Below are 18,799 nucleotides of genomic sequence, written 5' to 3'. Positions count from 1 at the left end.
GAAAGCAAAAGGCTCATTAATAGTTATTTGTTATACAAGGGGGCAAAGTTGTATTTTAACGCCGAGTGTGGAATTGAAAAACGAGCAAGTGAAAGGATTCTATAGTTGAACCACGAGCGAAGCGAGTGGTTCGAGAATAGAATCCTGAACTTGCGAGTTTTTTAACACACGAGAAGTAAAATACATTTGCACCCGAGTGTAACACAAAACTTTTCCCCTCACTATAGCGAGGAAACTACAACGCAAAAAATGCGTTTATCACTGCTTCCAGGAGTTCCACAGGTGGTAAATCATCTTTATTACTAGATTCACCTACTTTTATCAACTTTAAAGTAGTTAATTTGACTTTATTCAAGGTCAAATTACTTTACCCACTAGTGGATAAAATGCGTTTTTACCCGCTGGTATTAAAGGACAAAACACGTGTTTCCGAGCTAGTGAGGGGAAAAAGGTATTATGTACCCTAATAAACGAATTTACTACAAACGCAACTCATTTAAACGCTCATTTTGATACAAATCAGATGAAGATACCCGGTCGTCGACACGAAGTGTTGATTGACTGATAATTTATATCTACTTATTTAAATAGGGAAGATAAAATCGAAATTGGATGAGCGTTAACAGTAAACTACGATTTAGGTTTGTCACTAGAATGATATTGCAGCTGGGTTTGTGTAATAGATTGGTCGCATTCAATGTCGCTGGACGGAGATAGGAGATATGGGAAAGGGCGTGGAATGTTCTATCATTCAGTAGGAATATTAAATCAAAGTACCTACTTATGAGTTGAGTATTATGCTTCAAAAGTAAGAGATCTCATTGTCATTTATCATTATTAATGACTCGCCAACAAGATTTATGTCTCTGTATAGTCTCTATGCAAAACAATTTAGATGTACAGGGGAATGAATTTAAACAAAATTAATTCGAAAAGATACTTTGGGCTGTGTATAGGTACTTTTGGCGCATTGTTTCATACTTTATTATTGATTCTGATCACAGTGATCACGCTGGCTCTAATTAAATGGGGGAAGGTATCAGTACTATAAATCTTAGTGAATTGGGACAAAAATCAGTAGCAATGAAATATAGTCCTACACAAAATCATGCAATTATACTTTTACATATTGTCATTGTCATGAAGGGTCAATTCAGGGGTTACAAATGTCAGTAAAAGTCCTGGGACTCCTGGGAAATATTTGCACTAAGTATCTATTTTGGAAATCATGGGAAGAATTTAAGTAAAAATCAACGATGGATCAATTACGTTTTACGCATGGCATAAAAGAGACTTCATAAATACATTTTAATTGAGTCCATCGGATCAGTCAGTTTCCGATCCTGCTTCCTTTGTCAACGTTGCTCAACCGCCCGTGAGCAAACCAGTCGATATATCTTTGCGTACTTTGGTAAGCCTGCGATAAGCATGGAGCGGTGAGCGATTCGCTTAGCGTGTCCCATAATCATGTGTCACAATTACAATATGTATATGTATCTAAATAAGTATATATTCGGGTAAAGAAGACCGGTGGGGTGGATTACACCGATTGTAAGAACATTAGTCTTTGAGAATTATTTTTGTCTTTAAAAAAATTGATGAAGACCATAGGAGTTTCACATTATATTTCCTTATTTGGGCCAGTTGCTGATAAAAATATGTTTGAGAGTTTAAGTCTAAATATCATCTTTTTACATATAAATACGTATATAAAAGAATTCCACTTTTAAATATGATATAGAATTTGCTTGACCATTTTCAACGTAAAGAGGCAAACCGCGTTACAGACATGTAAATTGTAGACAAATAAATCGCTCGCAATTTTATCATCAAAATCGCTAGCTCCCATTTCCAGCTTTTCACGTCCACAGCCTTACGTCAATCTTATCAAACTCTCCGCATGTGGCTGAGCAGATGTGACGAGTTTTCACGCGCCTCTTCATATGGTAATCTTCATTATAGCGGAAATGACTATTAAAAATATAAGGTCAATCAGTTACAAGTAAACGACATGTCTATCAGGTGTGGCGAGTTCCATTCCAATAATTTTTTACGAGTTTGTTACACGTTTGTGATTAATAATGTGTTCTAATCTAACTAGTATATTTAAACTGAGCTCATATTTTTAGACAGAAATAGTTTATTGCAATGGATAGATCAATCGAAGCGGTGAAGTGATACGATGATTGTCAATGCAATTCAGAAAAAAACTGGATTTCTAGAGGATTCACAAATCTTCGAGAGTAGGTAGGTAGGGAATAGATTTATTCCAAAGTCGTACTTATATGCCCATAATTTCTAAACTTATAGGGATGCTGATACGCAATAATGTGTCATCCCACATCCATTTTGTAATAAAATGTCAACTTAAATCGTAAAATTTTGAGTTCACATTTTATTCAAAAATGCATATGTGGGATGACACATAATTGCGTATCAGCAATCAGCATTCTATTATAGGCTCTGCCCTTGTAAGTTCCAGTGTTAATTAAAATTACTGTTGGCAATTGGTGTGGTAATTGACTTAATTACACATTAAATTTCACTGCCTGCCTGTGTGGTGACGGGTTAAGAATTTCACCACTCCCTTTCTTCCCGTGGGTGTCGTAGAAGGCGACTATGGGATATGGGTTAAAGTGTGGCGTAGGCGAGAGGCTGGCAACCTGTCACTGCAATGTCACAGTTTCGTTTTCTTTCAACCCCTTATTTGCCAAGAGTGGCACTGAAGCTTTAGTAGTTTCATGTGTTCTGCCTACCCCTTTATGGGATACAGGCGTGATTGTATGTATGTATGTAAATTTCACTGTTCTAAATTGAATTGTCAACTTTAGGTAAGGCTTTGTAATAGTGGCTTGCTGTAACTCATATTGGACCGTCCATGTTTTTAATATGTAAAAATTCAATATCTAGGTAAAAATACCTTTTGCTTCTTCTCAGGCCTTAGTTGTTTTTAATTCATTCCCTTTCTCACATTAAATGTCATCACAAAAATCATCGACATACTGCATAAAATTATTGCCTCAATATACTTAATAAATCAATCGTAAAGGGCTACCGTATGGCACAGTCATCAACACTACACATGCTGGGATAGGTCAAGTTCACATCCCCATTACTCTTTCAAGCGTGCCATAAATTATTTTAAGGGTTAAGTGTTTATTTTGATGCATTACACTCATGTCTGAAACGGTTGGATCTCGTAAAGATTGTTTGTTGCTTACGACATTTTCTAAATGATATATAGGTGTTGATACTTTTTTTTTAAACAGCTTATAAGCAGATCATATGTTACAATATTAAATCTTTATTTAAAGATAGACTCAAGGATGTTAAGTGTATATTTTATGAGCGTCATAGAGTCATGAGATTGATATACGAAGCATAAATCGGAGACTTAGAATCAGGACGAGCTTAGCTTAGGCTGTGGTCTGCTTGAAAAGACGCCATCGGCGAGCGAATATCGTCAAAACAAATGATAAATTAAGGAGGAATAGCGAAGGTTACAATTTGAGAATAACCTAAAAATGTCGCAATATGTAGTTTTTCTAAAACATACGCCTGTCACGCATCGTCAAATGACTATAATTACATTAATTACCTACGCCAATATACAGATTCAACATGAGCGTGAAAAACTGAGGAAGTAAATATTTTCAGATTCAGATTCAGATTTTTTATTGATAAAATATGATATTTTACACGTCATTTTTTATAAGTAAGTATAAATACAATAATCTAAACTTAAGTAAATCAGTATTAGTACATTTCACATGATAAAAATATACATTATACAGTTTTATTATTAACTATTTATATGAATTATGAACTTTAATTTTAATATTTTTTTGTGGTTGGGTTGGCCACTTCTCTATTCATGAATTCGTCTATGTTCCCAGTTCAATTAATAGCGATTTGAGTTTTTTATCGAATAATGAATCGTTCAATTCGATAATTTCGGTGGGAAGCGCGTTGTATAATTTAGCCCCAATGACAGCGAGTGACTTTTTAGTTTTAGCGAGTTTATACTGTGGGACGACCAGACGGGGTCTCCGTCGCGTGCTTCTATCTCGTGTAGCAGAGGAGACATAGTTGTTATATTCAGCTAAAGGTGTCCGTAATTACCTTTGTAGTAATATGATTTCTGAATGAAATGGATAAAATAATCTATCTATCATTGCATGTAAATTGTGTGACATCAATTCATGTTTCCTTTTAGTTAGTTTAAAAAATATTTTAAGTTTCCAGTGATTATATGATCAAGTTGTCTCTACTCAGAAAGTGATTTAAATTGTTTTTACACATTAAAAGTTACAGTTATCAATATCTCTGAAATGCTTCAGCAAAATGCATAATACCTGTATGAAATTTAATTTTCCTCCTTTATAACCATAATTTTAGCAACAATAAACTACCGGCGCTAAGTCTAGACGGCATATTAAAGTACACTTAAGTCACCAACACTAGTTGACACTCCATAACACAAGTGTTAACGAAAGGGGTATGAAAATAACCGACAATAAAACTATTAATACCCCTTAACGCCCAATGAAACCAAAATCGTAGTAAAAAGATATTAAATATATTTGTGTTACAAAGATACTTAGGCCCTTTTTCCCTGATTGTTCTTACAATTTGTCAAAGAGCGCATAATTTTGTCGGTGAGTCCACGGGATTTTACGAGAGAAAGTTGGCGTAAGACGAAAGCTGAAGCGACAAGAGTGAATAAATCAGAACGCATTACCTATTGTTTTCGGGAACGAGACAGACTTAGCGACCACTGTTATATGTGAAAATAATCCTAAAAGACCGCTTTCACATACGTAAGTTTAAAAAGCCTCCGTTTTCTCTAAGGGACTTTTGAACGAATTCAATTAAGTACTTGACTATTTATATTATTTGCTATAGATTTACGTAGTTACCATCGCAATTTAAAAAAAATTACATATTTGATGATTAATTTTTGGAGAAATACATCTCTATCCATATGTTTATTAGAAACATATTGTAATTTTTTGGTTACTCATTGAACTAGCAATCCAAGGAACCACGTTGATCAGTGTACAAAGTTCACTGTTCGTTTTTAGATTGCGATTGACGTCATAAAAATTTTGTCTTGGACATTTTACATGGACAGGTACAGATTATGTATTTTATTTTTATTTGAAATAAAAATAAAAATAATGTGCTTATGTGATGTAAAAAGGACGGAGTTTCTTAATAATAGTAAGATTGAGACCGTCTTAACAGTTAAGGTAAAAGCCTACACATTTAACCTCTCTTGACCAAAACTAGAGACAAAATTAATGAAACTTTTATATTAAAACCAAAATTTATAATTGTACTCGGCTATTGTTGTAAGATTGTATTATCTCGATGCCATTACATTTGTTACTTGTATCGCATTGTGAAGTCCTGTTAGACTGCACAAAAAGTTGTTGGTCTGTTATGTTAAAAAGTAGATTCTGTAAAATAAAAAAAAAGTTAGGACATATAATGATATAAATATTACCAAAAAAAAATATTTTATTTTCATCAATGATCATAGAACACATTAATCAGCATAATATAGATTGATTTTAAATATGAAACTCCCGTAAGACTCAACTTAAAAAAAAACAACTTATAAATAAAAGTTTCCAAATCACAGACATAATTTTATTTTTCTTGTAATATTTAGCATAAAACCTGTTTCGTAAAATTTTCATAATTTTTCGTTAGTAAACTTCGGAGATAAGGGGGGGGGGGGGTATTTTTTTTACATTTCCCTTCATAATTATTTTTTTTTCCACTACAAAAAAATATAAAAAATAGTTTTGATAAGTACAATTTGAGCTTTTTGCCCCCCTTTTATTTTGGCCATTTTATGTAATTAATATTAATTAATTAATAATTTGTAGAGGTCAACAATGTTCATAACAATTACTAATTACATATTAATAGCATAAGTAGTTCACGAGATATTTAGTAATGTGACAGACAGACAAACAGACGGAGAGAGCGGCGCCATAAGGGTTCATTTTGTAGGTACCTTTTTGGCACGGAACCCTAAAAAAGCTCTGAAAGTGTCAAAAGCGCATCGCTTGCGCCAAGCGCGGCAATCAATATTTCAGCGCGAGGCGGGCTGCGCCCGCGCTCCTTGATTTATCCGAGCGCTGCTCTTGAAATCCTCGCCGAGCGAGAACGAGCATTTGTGTTTGTGTCTGTACTTGCGGGAATAGACTTTGATGATTTTCGGACACTGAGCTTAATTTTTTTTTTCATCATGCTTTTTTCATCTTTTGATACGAGGGATTTTACGAACGACGCCGTTCAAGTCATAAGAATGTTCGTTGTATAAAAAAAAATCGTATAACAGTTGATTTTTGTAGGGCGTAACTGTCAATGTAAATAAATAAATATTATATGTACAGACATTCTTATACTGTGCATTATTGAAAGTTCTAACAATCAAATTATAATTCCTTTAAAAATAATTAATAATTAATTAAAATAATTATTTATGAATACCTATGAAACACATAAAATTATATTTCACAATCTACTTATATTATAATCTACAAAGAGCGGAATTCTTCATAGCAAAAATCAAACTGTCAAAGGGATTGACCTAACTGTTTTATCGACTTATCGATCAATATTTGTCACTTAACGAAACAAAGTTAAAGTAATGAAATCAGGCTTTTGGATATACATGACTGACACAAATAGAGAAAGTATGCAACAAGGTCGCAACAGCATGTTTTATATTAAAACGCCTAGCACGATGCCTCCCAATGGAAGTAGTTCGATCGTGCTATTTCGCGACTGTGCATGCGCACCTGCAATATGGAGTCGAGCTATGGGCAGCGGCTGCCGGTTGGGACAGGGTATTTCGTCTCCAAAAACGCGCAGTAAGGACTATAGCGCGCGTACCCCAAACGGACTCTGCAAAACCCCACTTTAAATCGCTAGGCATTTTAACCTTACCGTCACTTTTAATACTACAAATGGCAGTGACTACGCGAGAAGAGGTCACTGCAACACCCGAGATCGCGAATGTGGCCCCGCGCAGGTATGCAACCCGTAGCGCCTGCTCTGGGAAACTGCCCCTTGTGCCTCACAAACTGGCAAAATCTAAAAAACTTACGAACGTCATGGGCCGTAAAGTACTAAACCATCTTCCAGATGATATTACAGGAGCATCAAGTGCACCTACTTTTAAGATAAAGCTCAAAAAATGGCTTCTCGAACAGGCGTTCTACGATCATAGGGAGCTATTCTCTGTTAGTTTGTAGGACAATTAAATAATAACAGTGTTATTTCATTGAATATGCCTAGTCTTAAGATTATGTATTTAAATTAATTCCTAATTTATAATATGTTGACTTGTAATTGAACACTACCAATAAAATGAATATGAATATGAATATACATATAAACAAATTAACGGTGCTAATTAGCTGACCGCCGCTGTATTTTAGTATAATAGCAAAGAATAAAACGAAACCAAAAATATGATTAAACCTATATAAAATGTGTCTGGACTCGTACTTTTTGAGCATTCTGACGAATGAGTTTTACTCACTAAGTGACTTTCAATACAATGTTTCTTTAGCTGATGTAAATGAACATCACATTTAGAGCAATATATTGTGGAAGAATCTATCTTCTTTGAAACTAAGAGAAGAATCTTTCTGTATCCATTTTTTATTGTTTTTCTTTTAGGATTATTAACCATTTTAGTAACACGGCACGGAAATCACTCATGAAAACTCAAGTGACATAAATGACATATGTAACGCTGACATGATTTACTTTAATATGGAGATGCAAGTTGCTTATCAAAAAGGTCAAATGTTTGATTATGGATAATACCTAATGCGATATTATTCCGTAACATCGATAAGTCGATAAAACAGTTAGGTCAATCCCTTTGACAGTTTGATCTTTGCTATGAAGAATTCCGCTCTTTGATAATCTAATTAAAGTCCGTGGTGTCTTGCCGTAACTATGATAAATATGTGCTAATGTTTAGTGTAGTGCTATTAAAAATTATAATTTATAACGCTGTGTACATAGATTTATGATTAGATGGTTGTCCGTAGGAATACTAAACTTATTAGGCCAATCAAGTTTTGCGCAATAATATTACACAGTGCTGTATAAATTACGCAAGTCACTAATTTCAGTAGGTATGTATTTTGTTTTTGCTATTGTAAATTAACGTAATAACTAAAAACGTTTAAAAACTGAAATTTTAGTTGGGGCTACGAATTAAATTTTATTTCTATGGTGTCATAGAAACGTATCAATTCAGTATAAAATAGAAAAATTAAGAGGTTGAAGTGAAAAAGGAAAACATCGTGAGGAAACATGCATAGGTCTGGGATAGGACATCTGGGAAGAAATTCAAAGGTTTAACTTGTAAAGTCCCTAATCCGCATTGGACTAACGTTTGGACTATAGCCCTTTCGCGCGTGAGAACCTTGTAATGGGACATATAATAGGCTACATTATATACATGCATACAATCACGCCTGTTTCCCATAAAGGGGTAGGCAAAGCACATGAAACTACTCATGCACTAGGCCACTCTTGGCAATTAAGGGGTTAAATGAAAATGAAATTGTAACATTGCAGTGACAGATTGCCAGCCTTTCGCCTACGCCACAATAGAGAACTTTGACTGTTCTTAATAAAATATTTATTACCATGCACAAAATAAAGCATCAGATAATTATAAGAAAAACATGGACAGAAGTCATTTTTAAATCCAATTTCTATTTAATAAGTCAGAAAGAAATAGGTTGTAAAGTAACTGAATTGACCGTGACGTCACTCAATTTGATTTGATATTCATTCCATATTAGCAAGTCGTTCAAATTCGTTCTGATAGTTCTTAAAAATAAGCTGATTTGACTAGGAGCAGCATATTTAACCCAATATCCCACAGTCAACTTAATATATGACACCCAACGGAAGAAAGGCGGTGGTGAAATTCTTGACCCGTCACCACATTGCCAAGGAAGTGGTTAATCTGATTGACTACTAAATGTGTAAGTACTATAAGTTATATTCTAATTTATTGAAACATGTTTTTATCATTGACCGTTATTATACAAGATGTAAGCACTTAAGAAAAAATCTTATAGCAAACAACTTGACTTTAATGTTTACACAGAATTTTTCCTCAGTCTGAAGCAAATCAAATTGTTATTTTTAAAAGTTATGCAATTCTTAATTTTATTTATGTTACCTATATCTAAATGAAATGTATAACAGGAAACTTGGAAATGTAAAGTCGCATCTCGTTTAATAATTAGTAGGTGATTATTGGGAGTTTCAAATCAAAGATTTGAAAACTCCCAATATCACTTCATATTTAGGACTCGTACTCAGGTTTATTGGTGATTTAAAACTCTCAATAGGTTTTCAGATGATTTAAAACTCCTAATCGGCTTTCTCATGATTTGAAACTCTCAATAGGTTTTCTGATGATTTAAAACGCTCATGACGAATATATAGACAAAAGTTTATAAAACTCCGTTAATGATAAAACACCTTTCAAGTTAGTTGCACGTGCCTATTGACAAAATGAAGTTCGTAAAACAGTCTCAGAAATTGCAGTTGGATGCTGTTTGTTCTTTGTCCAATAAACGTTATTTTCGACATGGCTCGCTTTTACCCGACACCATTCGCTGTATAATATGTGGCCCATCGAACTGTGGAAAAACAAATTTAATTGTCGGTTTGCTGCTACATGAACATGGTCTACGCTTTCAAAATGTTTATGTATATTCTAAAACCTTATTTCAACCAATGTATCAATTTCTAGAGCAAGTTTTAAAGCTAGTTCCTTCAGTATCATTTCAAAAATATAACGCAAATGATGAAATCTTAAGTCCTCATACAGCAAACATGAATTCCATTATAATATTTGATGATGTTGCGTGTGAAAATCAAAATAATATACGAGATTACTTTGCAATGGGAAGGCATAAAAATATAGATAGCTTTTATCTAAATCAGACGTATAGTAAAATACCTAAACAATTAATAAGAGATAATGCTAACTTAATTATTCTTTTTAAACAGGATGATATTAATTTAAAGCATGTTTATGATGAACATGTAGGAAGTGATATGTCATGGTCTCAATTTCGTGAAATGTGTGCACAAGTATGGAAGATCCCGTTTGATTACTTAGTCATAAATAAAGATTGTAATAGAAATTCAGGCTGTTATAGAAAAGGATTTGATACATTTATAATTCTAGATTGACTTGATATATAAAGCATAGTATTACATTAAACACTTATTGCTTAAAATGAAACCATCTAGTTCAGACATGGAACATAAAATTAATGAAGAAAAATTGTTTAAACAAAAAGTACTCAAATCTGCTGAAGCAGTAAGAAAAAAGTTAAACGCATTCGTGATGTTAAATCAAACGATAATATGATGTTGGAAGCAATGTTAAAACCAATCACAGACCCACTTGGTGAAATGGTAAAAAAACATAGTAGTAATGATAACAATCTAATCATTAGTGACTCAGATTTTGATAACGATAGGTTTAAATGGAACAAGCCAGTAAAAACATTGAAATATAGTCCTTCAGAAGATGGGATGAAAGAAAGTTTGGATAATAAAACTTTGTTGAGAAAGTCATTTGAATCTGAACCAAATTATAGTGAAAATGAATTAAATGATAGTGATTCTTCATCTCAAGAAAGTGTGAACCAAAGTGATTCTGATACAACAAATAATATTTCATTTAGAACGTCAGACTCGTTTCCTTCTCCTCGCGATGATCCCGCTTGGCAGAAACAATATTTTATCATGAACATTCCATTTGGTGTACGAAATGAGCGTGGAAAGCTAATGCTTGGATCTTACCCAATTTCTGTTAATGATGATAAACTCGTGATAGGTGGAGAAAGTTATTTTTTAACACAAGGCTTACATGATTTGTTGTTTAAGAAAGTACCTGACTTAAAACTAGTAACTGAAGATGATAAACGATTATATAAAACATTGTTAATGAAAACGAATGCACATAGACGCGACTTTGATCCAAAGAAACCCATAAAAAGCAACAAGGGTATGAAATATTTAAACCTTATAAAACCTCTTTTCAAATTATCCAAACAGCGCACAGTAAGTGAAGAATATATATCCGGTAAAGGTTTACCATCAATGAAAAAAGTAAAAAGAGATATTTCATATGTATATTGGGATGATCCAAACGAATTAGTTGACAGATTAAAACTGCTTATAGCATCGCGTGACGCTGGAAATACAGGGTTAGATAACGAGATAATATCCATAATTGAAGAATTACGTGAAGCAGGCTTAATAAATAATATATAAATGTATATACTCTTACCTTTCCCATCAGTTGAAGTTTGACTTTCAAGTAAAAAATGAATATAGACAAATTCGGTCACCATGTTCATAAACGTTTGCGTACTGATGAAATCTCTGAGCTCAAGTACAAGGCTTTGCTTCGAACAGAAGCAGGAAATTTTGATCTAAAAACTATAAGATTAAAAGGGGTTGTTAAACCATTATCTTCCGATGATGCAGTTAACAAGCAGTACGTTGATGAACACATTCAAAACATGTACGAAAAGAAGTATATAGACTCTTTGTTTAACACAATAAATAATCAAATTCACCAACTCGTAACTCAGTTAAAACTGAACTTTTATACGAAGAAGGAGATAGACGATATTTTAAAAAAATATAATAATGATAAAACAACAAATAGTGAACGAGATCCACAGGTCAGCGCGAAGAAATTTTAAGCGACGATCGGTTGTACTACAAGGAATTGATGATTTATGGCAAGCCGATTTGATAGATTTACAAAAGCTTCATACTGTTAACAGAGGATATAAATATATTTTAACCGTTATTGACACATTTTCAAAGTATGCATGGTGTACACCTATTAAGTCTAAAACTAAAACAGAAGTCAAAGATGCATTTGAACTAATAATAAAAACATCTAAACGAAGACCTAAAAACTTACAAACTGACCTAGGAAAAGAATTCTACAATCAAGAATTCGATTTCTACTTAAAATTATTAAAAGTTAATCATTACTCAACTTATTCAATTAAGAAGGCATCTATTGTTGAAAGGCTGATAAAGACACTTAAGTCTAAGCTCTACAAACATTTTGCATTAGTTGGTAACTATAAATGGGTTGGTAAGCCATTAGACGATGTAGTAAAATCATATAATCAGACTGTGCATCGCACAACAAAAATAAAACCTATTGATGTAAATTTTGATAATGAAATGCAAGTATTAAAAAATATTAAAAAATCACTATCCAATTTGTCTTATAAATCGAACAAATTCAATATAGGAGATTGTGTACGCATTAGCAAGTATAAAAATGCCTTTCACAAAGGTTACACACCTAATTGGTCAACAGAACTTTTCACTATTACTCACGTGAATCGCACTCAATCTGTTACGTATCACATTCAAGACCAGCATAAAAACACTATACTCGGTACATTTTACGAGGAAGAACTTCTGAAAACCAACCATCCAAACGTTTACCTTGTAGAAAAGGTTATTAAAAGAAAGGGTAGAAAGTTGTATGTTAAATGGTTGGGCCTTAATAATAGCGAAAACAGTTGGATTGATAAAAGTGCGGTTGTTTAAAGATATTTATATAATTTCCTTTTAATGATAGTGTTATTATCTCACGAGATATGAAAGGGAAAGGACTGTTAAACAGCGCTATTAATAATTTACCCTTTGAATTACACTTACCTGGTTATAACTATTGTGGTCCGGGAACAAAATTGCGCAAAAGGTTGCAGAGAGGCGATAAAGGAATTAATGCGCTAGATAATGCGTGTATGAAACACGACATAGCATATGATAGTTATTCGGATTTAGCTGATAGACATCGTGCTGATTTAGAACTATACGAAATGGCGAAACAAAGAAGAAAATCGAAAGATGCAGGGAGAGGAGAAAAAATTGCTTCGTGGTTAGTTAGCAAAGTGATGAAATCTAAAATAAAGGCAGGTGCGGGTATAAAACCATTTAAACGTTTTGTGACCAAGATACGCAGTGAATTAAAAAAGAAACCAAAAACAAAAGGTAGTAATATAATTGAGCGGGCACTTATTGCTGCGACGAAAATTTTTAAAACCAATTCCAAGGTACGGGTACCTCGTCTTATACCAATTCCAAAAACTGGAGGCTTCTTACCGCTGATACCTATTTTTGCTGGTCTGTCTGCGCTAGGGTCATTAGCAGGAGGAGCTGCCGGAATTGCTAAAGCTGTAGGTGATTACAAAGCCGCCAGAAAAAATTTAGCGGAATCGGAGCGACATAACAAGATGATGGAATCTATTGCATTAGGAAAAGGCTTACACATTAAACCATATAAAAATGGCAAAGGATTATGTTTGAAACTTTCAAAAAACTAACTGAGAGGTTACCCAGGCGCGCTCTTTCAAATATTGACATTTTAAAACACTCATCTGATATTCCATATTTTCGAGGAGTTTATATGAGAGACAGTTTACCAAAGACTCCTAAAAAAGTAGAATGTGGAATTGTTAATTTAGACAGTTTTAAAAACAATGGTACACACTGGGTAGCCTACGTAAAAGATAACAATTATTGTGAATATTTTAATAGTTATGGTGACCTTTCACCTCCGCTAGAATTAAAGAGGTATTTAAAAAAATATGATATTTACTATAATTATGACACATATCAAAAGTTTAACACTGTCAATTGTGGACACTTATGCCTAAAGTATTTAAAACAATATTGGTATAACCGTTTAAATATCATCGCACAATAATCAGTTTATCATTCTCACAATGTCTTTCACTTTGTCTATAACTGGAACATCTTCCACTCTGTTAACAAACTATTCACCAGCTTTTCACCTGGATGGTGAATATGAGTGTGGGCTATTGTATATGTCAACTTTTAATTCTATACCCAACATAGACGACAGAAATAATAAGTTCTATTATGGTAAAAACAAAGTAATTAAAATTCCTGAAGGATCATATGAACTTCAAGATATTGACGATTACCTTAAAGAACATATTGAAGGATGCTCTTTTGCACTAACATGCAATAATAATACCTTAAAAACATCTATTTTATGCTCTGAAAATATTCATTTCGACAAAGAAGGCTCCATCGGTAATATACTTGGCTTCGGTTCAGAATCTATTCAAGCTAATATATTAACTGAATCCCCTTATCCTGTCTCCATTCTCTCAACAACCATAGTCCGCATCGAATGTGACATAGTGAGCGGTTCATTCGTTAACGGAAAACCTAGTCATATAATTCACGAGTTTGTACCAAACGTGCCACCTGGTTATCGGATTATAGAAACACCAAAAAACGTTATTTATTTCCCTGTAACCCAAAATAGCTTAAACACAATAACGATAAGAATTTTAGACGTTAACAATAATCTAGTTAATTTACGGGGTGAAGAAATTCAGTTATATTTACATTTAAGAAAAAAATGATAGACTTCAATAAAAGTTCAGTCTCTCTTAAAAACATTACCAGTACTCATCCTGCAATCACGAAAAGAAGACCTAAAGTAAAACTCACAAAACAAAATAAGCAATTCCTCCAAAGCTTACGCCTATTAAAATGAGTATATTAAACTTAACAGAACCTTTTGTCTTTGATAATTCTATCGAGAGCTTTGAATATCATTCATATAAACCGTACGTCACAAGTTTCAATTTCAACGATGAAATACGTATACCTATAAACCAACAAGATCTTTACGTACTACCATCAGCAAGTTCTTTATACATAGAAGGTACTATAACCGCATTCAATAGAGAAACAAAAGCCGAGGTAAAAAGTGTTCTTCTTACAAACAACCCCATACTTCATCTATTTCAAGATATTCGATATGAATTAAATGGAATCGAAATTGACAAAATTAAAAACGCAGGAGTTACAACAACTATGAAATCTCTTGTATCTATGAATGGACTGGAAGCATCCATGTCTAAGTTATGGGGATTTGATGTCAATGGTATAAAAAACACGGAAGGTACATTTTCTGTGTCTGTACCTTTAAACAAGATTCTCGGGTTTGCTGAGGATTACAGCAAAATCATAATTAATTGCAAGCATGAACTTATTCTTTTAAGATCCAATACTAATTTGAATAGTGTTAAATTAAATGCGAATGAATATATAGACAATATTACTATATCTAAAATAGTATGGCGCATGCCTCATGTTAAAGTGTCTGATCGTGAAAGATTAAATTTACTCAAATGTTTAGAAAGAGATCGTGCCGTTCAGATAGCATTTAGGACTTGGGATTTGTATGAATATCCGCTCTTGCCTGAGACGTCAAAACATTCTTGGTCTATCAAAACTTCATCGCAAATTGAAAAGCCGCGTTATATTATAATTGGATTGAAAACGGGACGAAAAAATGAAGCTAATAAAGACATATCACACTTTGATCACTGTAATTTGAGAGATGTTAAAGTTTTCTTGAATTCAGTTTACTTTCCGTACGAAAGTTTTGATGTTAGTTTTTCGGGTGAAAAGTTTGCTATATTATACGAACAGTATGCGAAATTTCAACAGTCTTATTATAATCGTCTACAAGCGCCGTTGCTTAGCCCTAAAGATTTTAAAGATAAAGCTCCTTTATTTGTTATCAACTGTTCTCGTCAAAACGAAACCTTAAAAACCGGTTCAGTAGATGTGAGAGTTGAATTGGATTGTGAATCTGATATACCAAAGAACACTGCAGCTTACTGTCTGATTTTAAATGATAGTGTATTTGAATATAAGCCTTTAAGTAATATTACGAAAAAAGTATCGTAATGCAGCATATATTTGTAGACCTTCAAGGGTTTAAAACAAAAGAAAACGAATTTATTATCAAAGAATTTGCATACAGCACGCTAGAATACACTCAAGTTTTCTTAATAAAACCCCCTTTTCGATTTTCTAAATTGACGGAAAGTGAAGAGAGGCAGACAAAATGGATTGAAAAACATTTAGGTATTTTGTGGCACGAAGGTTATGTTGATTATAGAGAATTTAGAAGACTTATTTATAATCATATTAAAGATAAGATAATATTCGTTAAAGGTATGGAAAAAATTAAATGGATTAAAGAATTATATTCAAACTGTACTGTTATAGATTTAAGTGAAAAGGGTGCACCGAATTTACAAGAACTGTATAAAAAATATTGTATTAATGATTGTATTTTTAATTGTGTGTACCATAAAAAAACTTGTGCATTAAAAAATGTAATATGTATGAAAAAATGGTATTTAGAAAATCACGTTCCTCTTTGAATAAATGAATGTGCTAAATAAAACGCATTTTATTAACCTGTAAATTATACTCCTGAAAACAATGTTTAAATCAACTCATGATACGATATTGTACTCGTGATACAGGTATACGATCATAACATAAGTATCCTGAGTTGATTTAAACATTGTACATAAATATGGTGGGTTTAAAAAAGAAAAACTATTTTTTTTTTTTTTTTTTTTTTTAAGTTTATTTAATAATAATATACATACTGGCATAGCTAACTTAAAAAGTAAAGTAGGTGTTTACAAATTAGTTCAAAGTTTCCTTTAAAATATCACTATATAACTATATTTAGAAAAATGAAGCATGTCCCCACGCAAGTGTGTGAATATTGTCTTTTAATATTACTCGTTTATCATCATTCGAAGATAGTGCTACTTTCATTGTTTTTAATATTTACACAAGCTCTTCGATGTTTTATTAACTTTGGTAATTCTATAAATCTAGACGCTCTAAGAGGATTATATTTGTTTATGTTTATCTCGAGATATAAGTTTCGTAGAAAGCTCCAGCCACTGTCCCGTTCTTGAAATTCATCAATTTTCGTGCTCAATGTGTTCAAAATGGTTGAAAATATTTCTTTAAATTCGTAACTCTGATGTAAAATGATATTTTGCGTAGCGAATGATTTAATTTCACATGCTTCATTTTTCGGCAAACCAAATTCAGCAAACAGTTCAAAGTTAACCTTTATAGATCCAAAAGCAAGCCTTCTCGCTTCGAGAATATGTTTAATATGTCTACGAAGAGCGCACAGAAACTTTACCGGTGAGTCATGGAGGCTACTCTCTGGTCCACGCACTCTGTATGATGCTATTCTACTACGGAAAGCGCTGCTTATTTTTTCAATATCAGGAGTTAATTGAACAGAGTTATTATTTTTATGCAAGTTAGTGCGCAAGTGAGCAGAAAAGGCTTTACTTGGAATACTTATGTCACACACTGAACAAAATATGGAGCTATTATGAGGCATTTTGCCTATTGACATAGGAATAGACTAAATTAGACGTAAAAAAGATTAAAGATTATTGGCTTTTTTTATCTGGGAAAAAGGTTCCTTCATCTGTAAAGTCGTCCTTACAACGCTTTAGAATCTTATTTATTCCATCTACTATATCCGAAACGGAATCCACACGATATTTAAAATTAACCAGCGCTTTCTCCCAACGGGCTTCAGATGGAACGTTTTGAATATCTACTACGTTATACAGTTTAAGATCAATAAAAAGATCACCGGTTAACGAAGCTGTGCGACGCACGTAGCCGCCTGGGACGCGACGTATTAGCACGGACGACAGAGAGTTGGCAGCGGATGCTCGACGCTGGGCTTCAACATGTCCTTCGTCAGCCCAGTTTGAAAACCAGCCTGGCTTACAATCAGGTGTCTCTTTCTTCGACTTGGTTGTCGTACTGGAATATTAAAAACTTATTTATATTATCGAATACAACAAAATATAATTAGTTAATTAGGTAAGTACTTAACATTTAAGAATTTAAATACTATGGTTTAAAATGTTTAGATTCAAAGGCTAATTACAATTAGTTAAGTAAATATATGTATTACATATAAAATAACTGAATTGAATTAATTACCTTTTAGTTTTGTCTTCTTCATCAAGGTCAGTGTCACTGTCCTGCAACGTATCAGTTATTAACACGGACGATGCGTGCTTTTTCACAGTTTTCTTTGGTTTGATCTTCTTGCTGTAATATTAAAAACTTTATATTACTTCCAGTTCTCATAAATAAAGAGAAATAAATAAAAAGTTCGCATTTGTAGACAAGTTTTCAAACACAGTTTTAATTAATTACCTTTTACTAACACATTCTTCGACGACGTTTCTGTCCAGCGACCAGCCCGCGTCACGTTTCGGGATCTGAGAAGCGTTTTTCCTTTTGGTTGTTTTCTTCTGAGTCCTACAATACATAGTGATTATCCATCAGATCATTAATAATAACAAAAATTAATAATAAGTCAATAAAATCTTAAATTTAATTAAAATACATACTTTAATGATCCAGATTCATCCTCAGAGTCGAGGTCTTTCTTAGACTGGATTACATGGTACTCAAAGTCAGACCTGAAAATAAAAAATAAGATTCTGTTATGTTCAGTCGAACGAGATTTCACAGTTGTACTTGTACCTCTCTCCAGCGAGGGTTATAAATTTTAAGTTAAAGTTAATACCAATACGCACTTAACTCGCATAAAACTGCTACTTAGAAGGATACTTATCGGTAAATTTAATCGAGAACAAACATCACTCAACACCATATTCAGAATAGTTTATAGCTAAATAAAATATTACAAACTTACGAACATTGTTTCAAGGTGAATTTCTCCGTGTACGTAAAACTCGCACTGTAACACTTGCACTTGTTAGAAAATAGTAGAGGAAATGAATAAGCCAGGGGTTTTATTAATAAAACGAAACTG

At 33.1% G+C, this 18,799-nt stretch overlaps 2 protein-coding genes across 3 annotated transcripts in view; both read right to left on the bottom strand.

The window, feature by feature from the left end:
* Nucleotides 1-18,799, bottom strand: part of LOC125234004 — a 315,889-nt gene that overhangs the window by 156,944 nt on the left and 140,146 nt on the right. The window lies entirely within an intron of this gene.
* The window catches only part of LOC125234187, a 39,480-nt gene continuing 37,226 nt past the window's right edge, over nucleotides 16,546-18,799 (bottom strand). The window contains exons 2-6 of the mRNA XM_048140394.1: nucleotides 18,680-18,796; nucleotides 18,372-18,443; nucleotides 18,175-18,279; nucleotides 17,956-18,066; nucleotides 16,546-17,772 (exon numbers count right to left, since the gene is read on the bottom strand). Coding sequence (XP_047996351.1) covers nucleotides 17,388-17,772; nucleotides 17,956-18,066; nucleotides 18,175-18,279; nucleotides 18,372-18,443; nucleotides 18,680-18,796 — 790 coding nt within the window. The 3' untranslated portion in view covers nucleotides 16,546-17,387. The remainder of the gene's footprint in view (nucleotides 17,773-17,955; nucleotides 18,067-18,174; nucleotides 18,280-18,371; nucleotides 18,444-18,679; nucleotides 18,797-18,799) is intronic.

The sequence above is a fragment of the Leguminivora glycinivorella genome, chromosome 15 (assembly GCF_023078275.1).
Source record: "Leguminivora glycinivorella isolate SPB_JAAS2020 chromosome 15, LegGlyc_1.1, whole genome shotgun sequence".
Taxonomy (NCBI): Eukaryota; Metazoa; Arthropoda; class Insecta; order Lepidoptera; family Tortricidae; genus Leguminivora; species Leguminivora glycinivorella.
The sequence above is the reverse complement of the archived record's forward strand: the minus strand, read 5'-3'. Positions and strand labels throughout refer to the sequence as shown.